This window comes from Physeter macrocephalus, chromosome 20 (genome assembly GCF_002837175.3).
Source record: "Physeter macrocephalus isolate SW-GA chromosome 20, ASM283717v5, whole genome shotgun sequence".
NCBI lineage: Eukaryota > Metazoa > Chordata > Mammalia > Artiodactyla > Physeteridae > Physeter > Physeter macrocephalus.
This window is the reverse complement of record NC_041233.1, coordinates 23,601,268-23,619,400: the sequence shown is the minus strand read 5'-3', so window position 1 is coordinate 23,619,400 and position 18,133 is coordinate 23,601,268. Positions and strand designations below refer to the sequence as shown.

The following is an 18,133-nucleotide window of genomic DNA, read 5'->3' as shown; positions in this document are numbered from 1 at the left end:
AACAGCTTCCTGGTATCCCATGATGCGCACCCACCACATTTTACTCTCCAACATCCCAGGGATGGATGCCTTGGTTGCCTCCAAGCTCCTGTCACCAATAACACTGCAGTGAACATCCTCAGATAGTCCCATTATCGACCTGAGAATTTCCTTGGGACATATACCCAGGAACAGAATTGCTGGGTCATGGGGTATGAGTGTACTTTGTGTTGGATTGCTGTCTAGATGTGAAATTAGTCAAAATTCCTACAGCAGCATAGGATGTCCCCACATTGTCACCAATACTGAATACTGTCCAGCATCCTAATGTCTGCTAATCACATACGGAAAACCAATATCTCACTGATGTTTTACTATGCATTTCTCTGAATAACAATGATTTTTTAGCATTTTTTCATAGCCATGTTAGTTTTTCTGTCACTCCTCTGGGCCTTCCAAGAAGGACACCTGTAAGTTTGTCCCATGTCCCCTCCTTAACTCCCCAAAGGAGCAAAAACACTGAACTTTTGGAAAAATGGTAAAACCATCAAAATTATAATAAGCTGCATAAATCATGAAAGATAAGCCACAGTTCCCTTTGTTTTGTGATAGTGTAAGAAAATCATTAAGGGTATACACACACATATGTAATATAGAAATACGTATGTGTGTGTATATATATTATATATTTTTTTCTGTATTATACACATATATATGAAAGTTAGAGACAACTTAAATGGCCCGGATATATACAAAGAAAGTGTTCAACCACCCGGTTATTAAAGAAATACATATTAAAACAAGGTGCCATTTACCTATGAAATTACAAACACGAAAACTGTGTAATATCTAATGCTGTCAAGAGTGTGGTGACATGGGCACTCTCATATACTCGTAGAGTAAGAGAATCAGACAGAGAGGGAGCTGGTCAAGGGAGAAGGAACAGAGAAGGGAGAGAGGGAAAGAGCCAGGGGAGAGATGGCAAAGAGAGGGAAGGATGTGCTGTCAATAGTGGGGAAACGAGAGGAGAAAGGAGCAGCTGAGGGATAGGGAGGAACAGAGCGAGAGAACAGAGAGGAGGAGGGTAAGGGAGAAAGCAGAGAGCCAGGAGACTGGGGCAGCGAGTCAGGAGGAAGGCTGGAGGGGAGCAGGCCCTTGTACCTGTGTTGATATTCACGGCAAAGGCGTCCTCCTGGTCGGGCACCAGGAGGTCAGTGTCGTCCTTGGCCACGATGCTGATGATGTGGTACTCCAGCTTAGGGTTGAGGTCACGGTCGATGGCGGTGACGTTGGCAATGACCGTGCCTGGCTCAGCTGACTCCAGCACGCTCACCGTCTGGATGGGGTTGAGGAACTCAGGGCGGGAGTCATTGATGTCATCGATAAGGATAGTGATGATGGCTGTGCCCGAGAGAGGGACGGTGCCCCGGTCGGTGGCCACCACTGTCAGCCTATAGGATTCCTGCTCCTCCCTGTCAATGGTGACATTGCCGACACGTATGACACCAGTGACTGGGTGGATGATGAAGCGGTCCTGAGCCCCAGCTTCTATTCGGTAGACGAGCTCCGCATTGAGGCCACTGTCCTCATCTGTGGCTGTGACCTGAAGGACTGAGAATCCTGTGGGGGTGGGAATGGGAAGCAGCTGAGCACAGTGGCTTCTTCTGAAAACATCACGCCGAGATACTTTTCTTGGCGGTTCACAAGGGCTTCTTCCCATCATAGCCTTGCCAGCATCTATCTTTGTTTTTATTGCTATATATAAAGCCCACTTTCTTTTTAAATTTATTTATTTTTAATTGAAGTATAGCTGATTTACAATGTTGTGTTAGTTTCAGGTGTACAGCAAAGCGATTCAGGTGTATATTTCGAGATACGTATACGTATATGTATTCTTTTTCAGATTCATCTACGTTATAGGTTATTACAGGATATTGAATATAGGTCCTTGTTGTTTGTCTATTTTACATAGTGGTATGCATCTGTTAATCCCAAACTCCTAATTTATCCCTCCCCGCCCCCCGCCTTTCCCCTTTGGTAACCATAAATTTGATTTCAAAGTCTGTGAGTCTATTTTGACTTTGTAAATAAGCATCTGTCTTCTATGCCTTTTGCATGTTTGCAATTTTCTAGGAAAATGGTATCCTATTTTATTTTGCATTCTTTATTTGTGAGACCGAACAGTTTTTAATAATTTAATGATCAGTTGCATCTTCTCTTCTGCAAAGTGTTGGCCTTTGTCCTTTGCCCATTTTTGTCAATTTATAGAAATTATATAATTATGATAACTTGTGACAAATACCTTTTTTTTTTTTTCAGTTTGTGGTTTGCCTTTCGATACTGGTTATAATTATATGATGTAAAGAAGTTTAAAATTCATATGCACCAAAATTTAGTATTTTTCCTTTTTGACGTTCTTCTGTTTCTTATATGCTTAGAACCTTCTTATCCCGAAATCAGATAAATATTCACCCGAAGTGTCTTCTTTTATTTTTTAATGTTTTATACTCTTTTACAGTTCCTTTAGGATGTCTTTGGGTTTCTTTTCGGTGTCTGATATGCGGTGAGAATCTAGACTAAATAAGAAGGGATGTTTTGCACACGAAATAGTTGTCACTATTGGTTTCATTGTTTCCTTTATCGCATATTACATCCCGTATAATTTACCGGTATCTGTTGCTGGGCTACTTTGTCCCAGAGTCTTGTGTTCATATCACGTGGTTTTAAATACTGTAGTTTGGTAATATGTTATAAATATCTGGTAAGACAAATCTGGCTTTATTATACTTATTTTTCAAAATGTCCTTTTCCTTCCAGATGACCATTAGAATCAAATTTATCTCCCCAATCATGTTTGATTTTGATGGGAATCATCTTAATCCTATTTTGATTTTAAAACAGTTTTTCCATCCAGGAACACGGACGGAACATATCTTAATAATCTCATTTTGCAGACAAGACGCTGTGGGTCCAAGAAGGGAGGTGAGGGGCACTTGGGGTTCGTGACTCCCTCTCCACGCCCCCCTGCTGCCCATCCTTCTCCCTGCTGGACGTGACTTCTGCCTCCAATCCCCACAGACCACCAGCCAGCTCCTGCCTGGGGGCTGGGGCCTGGGGCCTGCCCCTGCGTACCTGGTGGGCAGTTCTCCAGCAGGTGGACAGTGAGGGAGGCAGGGCTAAAGGTGGGCCAGTTGTCATTGTCATCCAGGATGGTGACGAGCAGGTCGGCTGTGCCGTTGAGCAGCCCAATGTCCTCAGCCAGCAGCAGTAGCTCCAGGACGGCGGGTGAGAAGGCCTCCCGGTCAATGGTGACACCTGACCTCACCGTCACCACTCCTGGCACCCAGCGCCACCAGCCGGGGAGATACAAAGGAAAAGAGATGCAGTGGGAGACCGCGTGAGAACCAACAGGGAAGGGACAGGGAAAGATAAGGCTTGACGGGGACAGATGTGAAAGAGGAGCAGAGAAGGCAACCCAATGACTTTCTTCCCCAAAGGCTCAACAACCATTGTTTAGGGAGGTCCCGTAGGTGCCAGTGTTCCGTGACTGTCCCTTCCCCAGGTGCCCTCTGCAATTCTCCTGAGTCCCACCTGGGATGAATGACCCAGGCTGGAGGATTGACCAGCTCTTCTGAGAGAGGTGCTAGTATATCCCTCCTTGTCACCTGTCACTAAATCGGCCAGGACAGGACTGATGTAACGCAGTCTCTGGGGAGCTTTGGGTCTGGTTTGAGGACAGACCGTTGGCTTCCTCTGGCAGACTAGGAGCCCCATCCTCCGGGCTGGGGAAGGGGAGATGGGGGAGTGGGTTTGGGGGGGCTCTCTGCCGAGCCTGAGAGCTTATGCACCAGCAGGTCCCTTCTGTTGACCCCAAGCGTCTTCCTGGTTCCTCCTACCCGGCCCCCGGGTGGCCTAATCCAACTGTAAGATGGGGATTGTGAGGAATGGGGTCTCTATGGAGAGCCTGGATCCAGCACTGAGAAAGGAGACCCTCGATCTAGCAGTGGGGTCACCCTAGCAGGAGGACTCGGAGCCAGGGTGGGAGAGCTGGGGTGGTGCAGAGGCCTCACCGGTGCTGTTGTCAATATCAAAGAGCCCGCTCTGGGTACCCAGCAGCTGGTAGGTCACCACGGCGTAGACATCCAGGTCTGCATCCAGGGCCAGGATGGGCCCATTGAGCACCGTCAGGGGGGTCCCTGGGCCGGGGGAGAGGGGTCACTGCAGGGCCGACCTGGCCCCCCGCCTGCCCCTCCCCCTCCCCACCCAGTCCCGGTGAGCCATGGCTGACGATGGATGAGAGGGAGGGAGGGAGGGAGGTGAAGTGGACGGGGTGGGAGACCCTGGGCCGGGCTGCGGCAGCCTTGGCAGACTGACGCAGATGCCTGGGGAGCGGCCTCAAAGCCCTGCTGGGGAGAAAACACAACAGTGGTGAGCAAGCCCCTCCGGCCCGCCCGGAGCACGCCTGCCTTCCCAGCAGCCTTTGAGGCTGGCCACTCCGAGGGAGGGTCTGGGGGCTCCCTGACGTCCCCTCCCTACGTGGGGGCCCTGTCTAGGTATGCACCCCCAGCCCAGTCTGTCCACGCATGTATGTCCACAATGCTCTAACAGCTGTCCGACTATACATGGCTAGGAACCCTTATGTGCGTGCAGGACTCCGTGTTCACACGGCCACGAGCACTCACACTGTAGCACTTGCAGGCCTGGGAGTCCCCAGGTTGTGCGCTTGTCTGCCTCTGCAGGTGGGCATCTTTGCACACGGGGTGCACTGTGCAGGCACCCAGGTGTCTGTGTGTGACTGTGCACATGTGTAAGCCCACACATATACCTTACATGGACGTGCATTGGCACACATGTGAGCATATACACAGGCAGTTTTAAGATTCAAATTCCTTCAGGGGAGACACCCGGCCAGAGACAAGGAGTATCTCAGCTCATCCCTTTCCGACTTAGAATCCAAGCTACGGGGGAGGCTGGAGGAGGAGTGAGGGGACTCCCCTGGGGAGACAGTGAAGAGGAGATTCTGTCCCTTTGAAGGGAGGTGAGGCTGCTCGGTGCATGCATGTGGGGAAAGGGCCACACTGACCTATGAGGGGCCCCGGCCCCCCACCTGTGATTACAGATGCTCCCTGAGCTTTCAGAAGCCTCTAGGGTGCCCTATGCTCCTGGAGTGGAGGGAGCAGGGAGGAGTAGGCTTATCCCCCTCCTGGGTAGTCCTTACATCTTAATGCCCCTCGAGGAGGGGCAGGGGGTGCTGTTCTCAGACAGCCTTGGAGACCAATGACCACATCCAACCAGACCTGTGGCCTCTTTGGTGGCCCCTAAGAGGCCTGGCAGCCCTGGCCCACCAGCCCTTCGGAGCTGTGCCCCTTTCTCCCCTCCACACCCTTCTGCACGTGCCAGGTCTGTGTTCAGCCAGGCCTCAGCTGGGCCCCCACCAGGCACAAGGGAGGTCCCTCAGGCATCTGGGGCCCCGGTGGTGCCTGGCAGCGGCAGGAGTCCCCAGGTGGGCCCAGCACCTACCAGCAGGAGAATTCTCCATCACCTCCGCGTGGTAGGTGCTCTCAGTAAAGAGGGGGTGGTTGTCGTTCTCATCCGCAAGAAAGATCAGCAGCACGTCAAAATCCTGTGGGAGGCACGACGGGGGCGGGGGGGACAGGTTGTGGGCCATGTTCTAGCAAAGCGCTCCAGTGGGAGGAGGACTTGGAAGGAGGGCGGGGGTCAAGGCGGAGAGGTAGATGATAGAAAAGCCCCCGCCACGGGTCCGGAGACCTGTGGCTCAAGCCTCTGCTGTGCTAGCAGCTCACAGGGTGGTCTTGGGCAAATCTTTCCCTCTATCTGGGCCCCCGTTTTCCAATCTGACAAATGGGGATCTTAAGTCCCTCGCAGAGATGTTGTGAAGTTCACAGGAGAAGGGAGGTAAAGGGTACTCGATCACGTTCCATCTCATGGAGTCAAGGAAGATGAGTCTTAGTTTCCAGACCCTCCTGGCTGGCCTGGTGCCTCGGTCAGAGTTCATCCAAACTTCCACCCAGTGCTGCACTTCATACCTTTCAAAAACCACAGTTATCCTATCTCTTAGAACCTCCCAGTGCCCCGGATGCTTCTCCACTGCAGAGGTGGGAGACCCAAGGCCCAGAGAGGGGAGTGACTATTCACAGCCGCGTGGTAAGTTAGCAGCGGAGCGGCGACCAGCCTCCAAGCTTCCGGATTCCCACCACCCAATGCTGCTGCTTTCCAGGATGACCCAGGCCCTCCTGAAGGACAGGCAGAGGAGGGGGAGTGATAGAGGGAGAGAAAAGAAGGAGGGAGGACGTGAGAGAAGGAAGGAAGGGGAAGACCACAGGATGAGAGACGCCAGTGGCCTGCACCTCCAGCCTGAAGTGTCCTCGGCCTGTACAGATGCAGAAACTGAGGCCCAGAAAGGGCTGAGCCATACAACTAGTCAGAAGCAGAGCTGAGATGAGCCAGACCTAGGCTCATCTCATGGGCTGGGAAGAGGGCTGATTCCTACCCCCAAATGGACTGTTTGCTTTGCAATACCCACTTCCTCTTAGTAAAGAGAGCCAACTTTTTGGCTTTTGAGGGAAAAGCCACCTGGAAAACGCAACCCTTTCAGAACTCCAGAGTACGTGCTTGTGTACGTGTGTCCCCCCACTGCCACCCGACACCACTGTCGTGTGTGCCCAAGTATCGGTGGTTTGGGGAGAAAAGACGGTAGCTGGCATTTACTGAGTGTTTGCCATGTGCCAGGCACCGTGCCGAGGACTTGACAGATATTGGCTCCAAGTCCTCTCCACGATTCTGGGGTAGGTGTGTCTCCATTTGGCAGAAGAGAAAGTGGAGGCTGAGAGACAATGACTTGCCAAAGCCACAGACCCACCGACACAGGCAGAAGTGGGGTTTGAAGCCAGCACTTGCTTACTCCAAGACCTGTGCATCTAACCCCCGGGGCCATGCCGCCTGGGTACATCCAGCACCAGCCCTGCTCCCCACTAGGCCCTCCAGCCTTACCCTCCTGGCTATGCGTGGATTCTCTGGGTTGTCCTTCACGGAAATGGTCAGCTTGTATTCCGGGATCCGCTCGCGGTCCAGGGGCCGGTTCACAGTGACGATCCCTGTCTGGGATGTAGAGGCTGGTGAGCTGAGCAATGACCTGTCCCCTACTTTGGGCTCTGGCCCACAGAGGCCCAATGGCTCTGCCTGTAGGAATGGCCGTGAATGATCTCCCTAAACCACCAAAGATATGGTCTAGAAGGACCAAAACGGATCAGCAGAGCCTTGCCAGAGCAAGAGTGACCCACCAATGCCCAGGTATTGCTGCCTGAAAGGGATGGTCCCTCTGAGGACCCCATGGTGACAGCAGCCGGTAACACTCCAAGAGGTCAAGTGAGGACTTCTTGGTGCATCTTGGTACAAACCCAGTGGTACCGAAGCTCTGGTCCCATCCCTGCACACGACAAGCCATGGGGTGACAGGGACCCCAGAAGTGGCTCACCTAGGAATCCTAGATTCCATGCTTCCCACAGAGACCCCACATCCCAGTGGAGGGTAGAGACTTGAGGAGGAAGTGGAACCAACAGAAGCCCAGACAGCAGAGTAGAAAAGCCCCTAGGGCAGGGTCCTGTTTCTCAGGAAAAATCCTGGGGGCTTCCCTGGGGTCAGACCCAGCCCTACCGTGGCGTTGATGGAGAAGGCGCGCTCTCGGTTGCCTGCAGTGATGTTGAAGGTGAGGAGGGCGTTGCACCCGCTGTCAGCGTCGCTGGCCAGGATATGGGCGACGAAGCTGGAGACGGGGATGTTCTCGCTGATGGTGATGTTCATGGGTAGGTTCAGCAGCACAGGGTCGTTGTCGTTGATGTCCAGCACCCGGATCCCCACCAGCATCTGGGGCACGTCGGGGAAGAGGAGGAAGTGAAGGAGAAGGACCAGGAGAAAAGGGGGCGCGGGGGAGATGGAGGAGAGAGGGGAGGCAGAGAACGGGATGGTGGACATGGCGGCCGCGGAAGAGGCGAGGAGGAGGCAGGTGGAGCGGGATAGCAAAGCGGTGGTAACAGAGGAAGGAAAGGTGCAGCTCGTCGTGGGGAAGAAAGAGGAAAAGCCCAAGAAAGTGATAACAAAAAAGGTAAGCGGATGAAAACGAGGATAAGAGGGAAGGAGGAAAAATAGAGGCAGAGGCGGGCTGGAAATGGCAGAGTGACAGGTGCAGAGGCCTGGCTGACAGCACAGCCTCCCCAGGGAGCTGTGTGTGGCCGTGGCTGCCAGGCCCCAGGTCCAGCCTCCGCGGGTGAGCCTCACGAGGCACTTGCAGGTCTGTTAGGGGCCCTGAGGGCCTGGACTGGCTCCAGAGCAGCCTAAGGCTGCTATGGGCACAAAGGTGGCAGCGTTTATAGGAGTCTCTATGGAGAGTTCAGGGGGCAGGGGGGTGAAGCCAGTGGAATGGGGCCCCCAGACTCACCGTGGAGCTGAGCGGGGGCACCCCCCTGTCTCGAGCACAGATGGTCAGGTTGTAGAAAGCAGTGGTCTCCCGGTCCAGCTCCACATCCTTCCGGACCCGCAGCACCCCTTCCACGGGAGAGATCACAAACTCCCCTGGGTGTCACCCAGGAGAAGCCAGGGTTAGCTGAGAATGGCCAAGAGTGGTGGAGAGCCCAGGCCTTTCCCTGCTTCCTCTAGTGAGCCTTACTCACCAGCCCGTGTCCTTTGGAAAATGAAACGGGAGAGAAGGGTAATGACTTGTTGGAGCCCCCATAGCAAGTAAACAATAGAACCCAGACTCAAACCTAGAGCTCTGCATCTCAGCTCACTACATCCATGGGACTTACCCCTCAGAGATGACCAGGGTGGGAGGGGTAAGAACGGGGAGGGGGGGGTGTGTGGAGGAGAAGAGCAGAGGGGCAGATGACAGGGGAGCGAGGGGGGTCCCAGTTGGATAGGAGCGCTCAGGGGGCTGAGGAAAGTGAGGGAAGATGAATGAGGGAGGAGGGGAGAGCGTGAGCAAGAGGGGATCATCTCTCTGCACTCCCCCAGGAACTGGGAACAGTGAGAAAGTTACTTCCTTCACTTTCCCTTTTGACATCTGGGGGAAAAGGCTTAGAGTGGGGCGATGACTCGCTCAGAGACACACAGCACGCAAGGGTGCAGCAAGGACAGAGGCCCAAGCTCCCCAGCAATTTTCTCTGCCTGCACATCCTACCTCACAACTCCCTGCCCCCAGCTCCTACGGCTCTGATTTACCAAAACAGCCCCTCTGCGGCCCACCTGCAGCTGGGATTTCCCACCAGCCCTTCCGCTCCCAGTGGTCCTATGGGCTACACCCTGCTTAGAGGGGCGGAAGCCACTTGAAGCAGGATTTCCTGAGACTGATAATCCAAGGTCTCCAAAGAACAGGGGATTCCCTTTCCAGGGGTTTCCCAGCCCTGTCTCAGCCCCTGGCCATGTGCAAGCAGATGGCCAGCTGCCTTCTCTCCGAAGCGAACCACCCCGTTGATGGAAGGGAAGAGGTTCCGAAGGCTCAGGGGAGCAGGCCTGAGGTGCTGGGGGCTGGGCCCAGGCTAGACCCCCACAAGGTCAGCTCAGTGGGGGAGGTAGGCAGGTCAAAGGCCCCCAAACAGCAAAATGCCCTCCTCAGCAGCTTGCCCCGGGGCCTGAAACCCCCAACACTCCACTCCTTCTGGAGATAGAGGGTTAAAAGCAGAGGCTTCCCATCAGTCATATCCCGGTCTGCGATGCTGACTTCGCTCCTTTGTGCCGTTGGGCATGTGATTAAATCTCGCCTTGATGTTCTCATCTGAAAAATGGGCTAATAAAGAGGTACCATAGCAGGGCTGTGCTGGTACCGGACAAGGCCCAGTTCACCTTGTGTATGCTGGACCCACGGCAGCTCTTTGTATCATTAGGGGCATCCTGAAAGGGAGCCCAGGCAGCCCTGTGAAGGAGCTGGGGGCTTACACGGAAGATGAGGATGTAAGAAGGTGGTCCAATGAGTGGACCTGACCAGAAAGGGCCGCTGGAGGTTCTGAGAAGGCCGGGATAGAGAGGAAGAGGCGCAAGTGACATGGCCTATTTCCCAACCTTTTTTTTTTTTTTTTTTTTTTTTTTGGCCGCGTTGGGTCTTCACTGCTGTGCGCGGGCTTTCTCTAGTTGTGTTGAGCGGGGGCTACTCTTCGTTGCGGTGCGTGGGCTTCTCATTGCGGTGGCTTTTCTTGTTGCGGAGCACGGGCTCTAGGCACGCGGGCTTCAGTAGTTGTGGCTTGCGGGCTCTAGAGCACAGGCTCAGTAGTTGTGGCGCACGGGCTTAGTTGCTCTGCGGCATGTGGGATCTTCCCGGACCAGGGCTCGAACCCGTGCCCCCTGCATTGGCAGGCGGATTCCTAACCACTGCGCCACCAGGGAAGTCCTCCCAACTGTTCTTTGACCACGTGTCTCTTCGCAGCTTAGTGGGGCTTATAAGAGCCCAGGCAGCCCTGACGTCTTCCCACCAGCAGGAGCCCCCTCCAGGTTCAGGCTGCAGTGGTGGGAAGGTGACCTTGAAGCCAGGTGGCTTGGAGTACATCCTTTCACCCGTGGTGTTGCTAAACTGGCTTTCCAGGAAAACAGCCCTGATTTATAGTGTTTGTCAGTTTTTCAAATTACCGACATGGTGTCAGGGAACCCAGAGGTGAGGAGAGAGGTGGGGAGTGGAGGTCGTGGCCTGTGCGAGCCACTCCAGCACAGCACTAGCTCATCCTTCTCACCCCGCCCGGCCTCCGCTTATCTCCTCTGCAGTGGGGGCAGTGTTCGGTGATCCCCAAGTTATCTTTGGGCTGTGAATGTCTACTCTTCCTTTCCAGGGGGAGGGAGCCCCAGGCCGGGTCAGCCTGGGGAAACTCCTGGCCCCTCTCACTCCCCCAGGGGCCTGCCTCTCTGCCTGCCCCTATGAGGCCGCAAGTTCCTAGGCTGGCCCCGATCCTGTGTGCACTTAACCTGGCAGGTTCTGCTCAGGACTGCAAAGGCCCGTGGCAGGGAGCAGTCTGCAGTCTGCTGGGCATGAGTGTGAGCCCTGCACCCTGGAGGCGGGCGCAGAGAGGGTCCCTTCCTGGGAGGGGCTCAGCTGCCCACCCAGCACCCACCTGTCAAGCAGACTTTGGCATCCTCCCGAACAGGAGCAGGACTCCCGTGAAATGATACAAACGCTGTGTGTGTGTGTGTGCGTGTGTGTGCGTGCGTGCATGCGTGCGTGCGTGCGTGCGTGTGTGTGTGTGTGTGTGTGTGTGTGAGACGAGAGCACAGGAGAAAGGCCCATGCTCTCCTGGTTGCAGAGCAGGAAGGCACAGTGCTTGGCCAGGCAAAGGACTTTGTGGACATGAAAGGGTGACACGTCAGAACAGAGTGACCCACTGCAAGCTCTGGACAGCAGGGGCTCCAAGTCTGGCCCTACAGAAGTGAGTCTGTGTTTTCAGCCTCTTAATTGAAAATTCATCCCAGGTTCTATAGCCTCTCCTCTGCCTGCTGTGTCAGTGTGCTCCTCTAATCTCATGCCTTTAAGTATCTCTGGGGTGACTACTCCCAAATACCGCTCTCCACTGCAGACCTCTCTCCTGAACTCCTGGCTTGTATATCCAAGGCCTATCTGACATCTCAAACCTAACCTCACCCTCCTCCCCACCGCCCCACCTTTCCTGCTCCTGCTGCAGTCTCTTCCCATCTGCTAACAGCACGGCTGCTCAGGCCAAAGCCTTGGTGTCATCCTTGACTTTAGGTTACATCTCACATCCAATCAGTCAGCACGTCCTGTTGGCCGTCTACGAAATATACCAGAACTCTCACGGTCTCCGGTGCCGCTTCCCTGGTCCCAGCTACACCATCTCCAGCCCCAGTGACTGCAACAGGCTCCTACCAGGCATTCCCTAACCTCTATGGTCTGGTCTGAGCTCAGGAAATGGAGTGCTCCTGTTGAAATCTAAGTCAGATCACATCCCTCCTGTGCTCAAAGCCCTCCTACGGTTCCCATGTTACTTGGAGAAAAAGCCAAGTCCTCATAATGGCCTACAAGACCCAACATCTGTCTCTATTACCTCTCTGATCTCATCTCGTCTTACTCTTCCCCTTGCCTGGCTTTATGCCAGCCACTGGGCCTCTTTGCTCCTCTGTGAACGAGCCAGGCACACTCCAACCTCAGGGCCTTTGCCCTTGCTGTCCCCTCTGTCTGTCATGCTCTTCCCTGGATGTCCACATGACCCATTCCTCACCTCCTTCAGGTCTTTGCTCGAATGTCACCTCCTTGCACAGGTCTTCCTTGAGCACTCTTTCTAAAACTGCAGACTTCACCCTGGCATTCCCCATCTCCTGGCTTTATATTCCTCCGTAGCACTCAGCACCTCCCAACAGACTAAGTCGTCTGCTTAACCAGTTATGTTCACGGCCTGTATCTTCCAACTGGAACGTATGTTCTATGAGGGCAGGGATTTGTATCTGTTTTTCACCATTCTGTATCCTCAGCGTCTGGAATGTGGTCAGCAAATATGCTCAATACATACTTATTGAGTGCTCAATTAAAAATCAGGATGCTTCACAAAGATTTGGATTTCCAGCATTTCTTTCAAAAATGGGAAGGGCTCCCCTGCCCCAACCCAGGGCCCTGCATTTCAACCTGACCACAATCGGCAAGAGCGGAGCTGTGGCTGCTGCAGCCCCCACTACTCCCTGTTCTCTCGCCCAGAACTTTTCTCCCATGTGTGCTCCCTGCATGGCCCCAGTAGGCCTTGAGTTTGGGATTCCTACTCTACAAAAGTGAGTAAAAACTATCCTGAGAAATTGCTCTGGCCAGGCTAGCCCTGCTCTTCAACTGAGGAGAACAGTCAGGGTAGTTGTGAAGGCTATTAAGGGATGATGAGATGTGCAGAGAAATCTGGGTGCTCCCTGCATGTGTGCATTTGGGGGGTCCTGAAGGTCTGGGGCAAGGATGCTCGTCTTTCCTCTTGCCTGGAGCCTTTTCTCTGGGTATGACACAGGGGTGTTTTCTATCAGATTCTCAAAGGAGCCTGTGACCTTCCAAGGCTACCAGCCTCTGCTCCCAGATTTCAGAGTGTTCTCACCGTATTCCTGGGAGAAGATTATTTTCATCATCTTATGGATGGGGAAACTGAGGCCCCATCCCACAATGGTGGGGCTAATTGCCCTGAGACCTCCTTTTTCATCCTGCTCCTGAGTGGAGCTGGGGAGAGGCCCACTGGGTCATGCCACCCCCATCACCCAGCTCAGGCCCCACTCACCCAGAGGGTCTCCATCCACGATGCTGTACTCCACCTGCCCATTGGGGCCCGAGTCCCGGTCATGGGCCAGGAAGGTCCACACTCTGGGTCCTGGTTGGCCCTCGGTGACATCAAATGGTCCCTCATAGTCTCTGGGGAAGGTGGGCACATTGTCGTTGATGTCATTCACGTTCACAAGCACCTGAGATGATGGGTGAACTTAGTCAGGACTGCACCCCAGCCAGCCCTGTTCATCTGTAAACTGGATCTGATAATCCTGCCTCATAGGATGACGGAAGAATCATACTAGTTAATGGATGTGGGAGGGCTTTTTAAGCTATTCATGTGGATAAGTTATTGTTATTGTCAAAGTCTCTCTATGGGCATAATATTATTATTAATAATAATGCTATGAACTTCTGTTTATTGCTGTACTATGGTCATCTTTCTTCTGGTTTCATTTACTCCTCCCACACCCTGAAACAGTTTTTTATTATCCCCCCTTTACAGGGGAGGAAAGTGAAGCTCAGGGAGGTTAAGTGACTGGCCCAGAGTCACATAGTTAGGAAGTGGAAGATCAGGGACATGACCCCTGTTGGTATGACTGGAGTTTGTGCTCTTCCCATGAAGGGGAGGAAGGCGGGTGTCATCATCTACCTGATAGCTGCAGCCACACAGAGAGGTTCAGTAACCTCCTCAAGGTCACACTGCAAGTTTGGGTGAGTTGCTGAGATCAGGACGGGGCTCGTGGATTTAGGCGTTTCTCCTGGAAACCCCGCTTCCCCACAGGACCTTTCTGTGACCTGTCCTACCCCACCCCCAAGTTGGGGCTCTGTCCCATCTACCCACCCACCCACCGTGGTGGTAGAGGTGAGGCGATGGGACAAGATGGGACACTGGTCCGTGGCGGTGACGGTCAGGGTGTAGCGGCCATGGCTGATCTCGTAGTCCAGCTCCTTGGCAGCACGGATGACGCCCTGCAGGATAAGTAGAGGGGACGAGGGTGGATCAATGGGTGGTGGGTCTGGGGCACCCTCTGACCACCCCAGGAGGGAGGTAGGCCCTAACATCCCGGCCATGACAGGGAGCCCCTGTTGTCCTCTAAACCAGGCCCCACCCAACCTTTTCATCCTCCCGTACTGGCTGCCCCCCAGTTTCTGCCAGGACTCCATCTTTGCTCTGCTCCCACCCCCATGGTGTCACTGAGCTCCCCTCCAATCCCTTTGGCCAGCTGACCCTCTTCCTGGACCCCGCCACCAGCCGCTGACCGTGTGCCTGTTGATGTGAAAGGTGTCGATGATGTTGCCTGCAACGATGGCATAGGTAACTGTGCCGTTGGGCCCCTCATCCAGGTCTAGTGCCTGGATGGTGACGAGGCTGGCATTGATTGTGTCCGGGCCCTCATCCAGTAAGATCTCGTAGTGGGGCTGCTGGAACACGGGCGCGTTATCGTTCTCGTCCACGATGGTCACGTACACGTGGGTGGTGGCCTATGGAGAAGAGCATGATCAGGTTCCTTGGTCAGCTGGCTAGAGGGTTTGAGGTGGAGCCAGCTGGATGTATTCCTAGGCTGCACTTACTCAGTGTGATCCAACATGGTGAGGGAAAGGGAGAAGGATGAGAGTGAGGGAAGTCACAGGCTGAGAGAGGAAATCACAGAGGCTCTGTCAAAAGCCAAGCTAGGTAACTGCTTAGGTCCAAGATGGCACTTGCACCACCACTCTTATTGTCCATGACATCACTAATCAATCATGGCACTGCTGAGGCCAGATGCAACCTCAGGATCCTTGTTAGCACACTGATCTAGTGATTATAATTGGCATATGAGATGAACTCCAGTAACTGCCTCCAGCCCATAGCTTCTTTTTATTTTTTTGAATTTTATTTATTTTTTATACAGCAGGTTCTTATTAGTTATCCATTTTATACATATTAGTGTATACATATCAATCCCAATCTCCCAATTCTTCACACCACCCCCCTCTGCGACTTTCCCCCCTTGGTGTCCATACGTTTGTTCTCTACATCTGTGTCTCTATTTCTGTCCTGCAAACCGGTTCATCTGTACCATTTTTCTAGGTTCCACATATACGCGTTAATATACGATATTTGTTTTTCTCTTTCTGACTTACCTCACTCTGTATGACAGTCTCTAGATCCATCCACGTCTCTACAAATGGCCCAATTTCGTTCTCCAGCCCATAGCTTTCACTGGGCCAGGGCCTTACTGACCCTGGGCCTCCTTCCAGATCACAAAAAACAAGTTTAAGCTTCACCCATTGTTCATGTAAATGGAAGCAATGCCTATTTTCAGCATTTTTGAGAGGAAGGACATTGGGTTTGGGGCTACTACACGTGCAGAATTTGTTGAGCTGTGAAAAATAAAAGCTCATAGCGCATGACCTCACTGCAAGGACAATTTCACTCCATATTCTCTTGTGATTGGCCATTTTTGGCTGATGCTTGGTCCAATCAGACCACAGGTAATATTTAGCCAATCGAAACTCAGCAAGCAGCACTCAAGAACCATTGAGAAATGGTTGATGTGGCACTTCACAAGCAGAGGAGATAAATGGAAGAAAGAAATTAGCCATGTGCTGGTATTCTGTGTCCCTCGGCTGCCCTCCTCTCTTCTCTGCTTCTCCACCTGGGAGGATGTCCTCTGTGGACTGCCTCACCTGGGCTCCCTTGCCATCTGGGTTCCAGATGGTTTGGCCAATGGGAGGTCCCGGCAGAAGACAGGAGGAGAGGTGGTGGGGGCATTCTCCCTCACTCCCTCCTTTCCTCACTGCAGTTCTGCCAGAGGCTGTGTTTCTCCTGCTGGGTGGCCCCTCTTTCACGCCTCTGGCTCTCACTGGGCTCCAGTCACCTCACGCCCTCTTCTTGTCCTTCTGCACCTGTGGGTGGTAATGGCTTCCTGCAGTTCTTAGTCTATGGGTGCTTCACCAGCCCTCTGTAAACAGTCCCTCCATTAAACTTTCTTCAGTTGAGCCCTTTCTGAGTGTGCCTTCTGTTTCCTGCCAGGACCCTGACTCATACAAACTGTAATTAGTGACTAATATAAAATAATAAGGTTATAACAACTTCAAAAACATCTGGGTAGAGAGAATGTGACCAGGCCATTGCCAAGGGCAGGGAACAGAAAGCAGGTGATGCAAAAAGCTGGATGTAGACAACTTGTCTGCACCTTTTCTGGGGTCTGGCTGGCTCTGGAACCACCTGTGGAAGGATGGACAGATGGACAGAAGACTGTCACTGCCCCTGCGGAGGGCATGACTCCCCTGAGCTGCAGCTCTAGATCTTGGCAGGGGGAGGGGTGGGGGGGCGGGGCATATTAGGTGGTTGCTGGAACTGTTTCCAAAGCAGGTAGGCTTGACAGCCTTGAGATGGGGCTCTGTAACCTTGGACATGTCACAGAGGTCCTTTCTGGACCTTTTCTGTTAGTAAGGGACTTGACTTGTTCTTTAACATCCCTTCTGGCTCAGACATTCCGAGGATCTGGTCTGCCATCATCAGTCTGAATCCCTCCTCCATCAGGGAGGTATTCCTTTGGGTCTTAGAGTCTCAATGAATCTTCATAAAAATAACAACCACACAGAGAGGGAAAATGCATTAGTTTAACATTGCTCAAGCTTTCCCACCGGCGTGGAGAGGGAACCTGCACCGAGTTGGGGAATAGCCTGAAGCATTTGTCTCAAGAATGAAATACCTTTGAAATCTCTCCTGTTATCTTTGAAAGCTCATATAAATTTCATAATCTTTTCCATAATGTGTTTGCATTAGTTTCCAATAAAAATGGTGGTAGAGGCCCCAAATATTTGAGTAAAGATGACTGTCAAGGAAGGCCACCGCGTTCATCTTGTGGCTCTTCACACAAGATACAGCTCTGAGCACTTACCACTGGCGAGGAGCCCAGCATTGCATCCTCCTGAGCCCCTTCGGCCAGTAAGAGCACACGAGTGCCGCCCTACAGGAAAGGGCTGGATTCCAGCCTCACCAGTGGGGATGGTGGTACTGACATTTCCTACTTTCCCAGACTCCTGGAAGTGGGTTTAACCATCGTCCAGGCTGCAGGGGCTGAGAGTGGGGGGGCTCTAATAGTGCTGCCCCACGGAGCCTCTTCCCTCTGAGACCAGGACTTGAAAGAGGAGAGAGATATGGCCAGCAGTGTCAGTGCTGGGTGGGGTGCAAGAGCAGAGGACTAGAGGGGGGTTGTGTGTGAGAGCATCCTGCAGACATCTAGGGTGCAGGGAGTAAGAGAGGCTGGGGCCTGGGTGAGAGGAGTACTGATGGTTTTCTGTGGGACACACTACCTGATGTTACACACACACACACACACACACACACGTGTGTGTCCTAGTGTAGGGGTGTGCCAAGCCTGCTGGGTACTTCTGCACCTGTGCCATGTCTGTGTGTGTGTGTGTGTGTGTGTGTGTGTGTGTGTGCGCGCATGTGCACAAGGGTGTTGCAGGCTCTGGAATCTACAGTCAAGCCTGCCCCAACTCACTCACCTAGCTCTTTACAAAAGTTACATTTCATCCATCCATCCATCCATCTATTCATTCATTCATTCATTCAGTCATTCCACTACTGGGAGTGCCAGGACCTGGGCTGGGCTGGAGGACGTCAGGTACAAGCCTCTGCTGGTGGGTGAGGGCTGATACAATCTATGATGATGATGATGTATCGCGCTAAGTTAGACGCAGATGTACTCCTCAGGCTTTACAACAATGCTAATCCTCGGCAAAGAGTAACGGGGGAGAGAAGAAAAGGCTTCAAACGGGCGATCAAGTGGCGCTGACTCTTGGCGTACTGACTGGCTCCCCCACCTACAAGGCCAGCCGGGTGCGAGTCAGCGGGAAGCCCCTCCCGCGGCGGCCCTTGGAGAGGCAGCGCCCCAGCCTTGGCCGCCCGGGGGCGCTGTG

At 53.2% G+C, this 18,133-nt stretch overlaps 1 protein-coding gene across 1 annotated transcript in view; it reads right to left on the bottom strand.

Annotated features, from left to right (window-relative positions):
* Window positions 1-887: 887 nt before the first annotated feature.
* CDH23 (cadherin related 23) overlaps window positions 888-18,133 on the bottom strand; it is a 377,990-nt gene continuing 360,744 nt past the window's right edge. The window contains exons 38-48 of the mRNA XM_055081216.1: window positions 14,477-14,698; window positions 14,066-14,185; window positions 13,230-13,410; window positions 8,435-8,568; window positions 7,654-7,863; window positions 6,991-7,098; window positions 5,500-5,602; window positions 4,050-4,175; window positions 3,112-3,315; window positions 1,093-1,599; window positions 888-1,018 (exon numbers count right to left, since the gene is read on the bottom strand). Of these exons, the coding sequence (XP_054937191.1) occupies window positions 888-1,018; window positions 1,093-1,599; window positions 3,112-3,315; window positions 4,050-4,175; window positions 5,500-5,602; window positions 6,991-7,098; window positions 7,654-7,863; window positions 8,435-8,568; window positions 13,230-13,410; window positions 14,066-14,185; window positions 14,477-14,698 (2,046 nt within the window). The remainder of the gene's footprint in view (window positions 1,019-1,092; window positions 1,600-3,111; window positions 3,316-4,049; window positions 4,176-5,499; window positions 5,603-6,990; window positions 7,099-7,653; window positions 7,864-8,434; window positions 8,569-13,229; window positions 13,411-14,065; window positions 14,186-14,476; window positions 14,699-18,133) is intronic.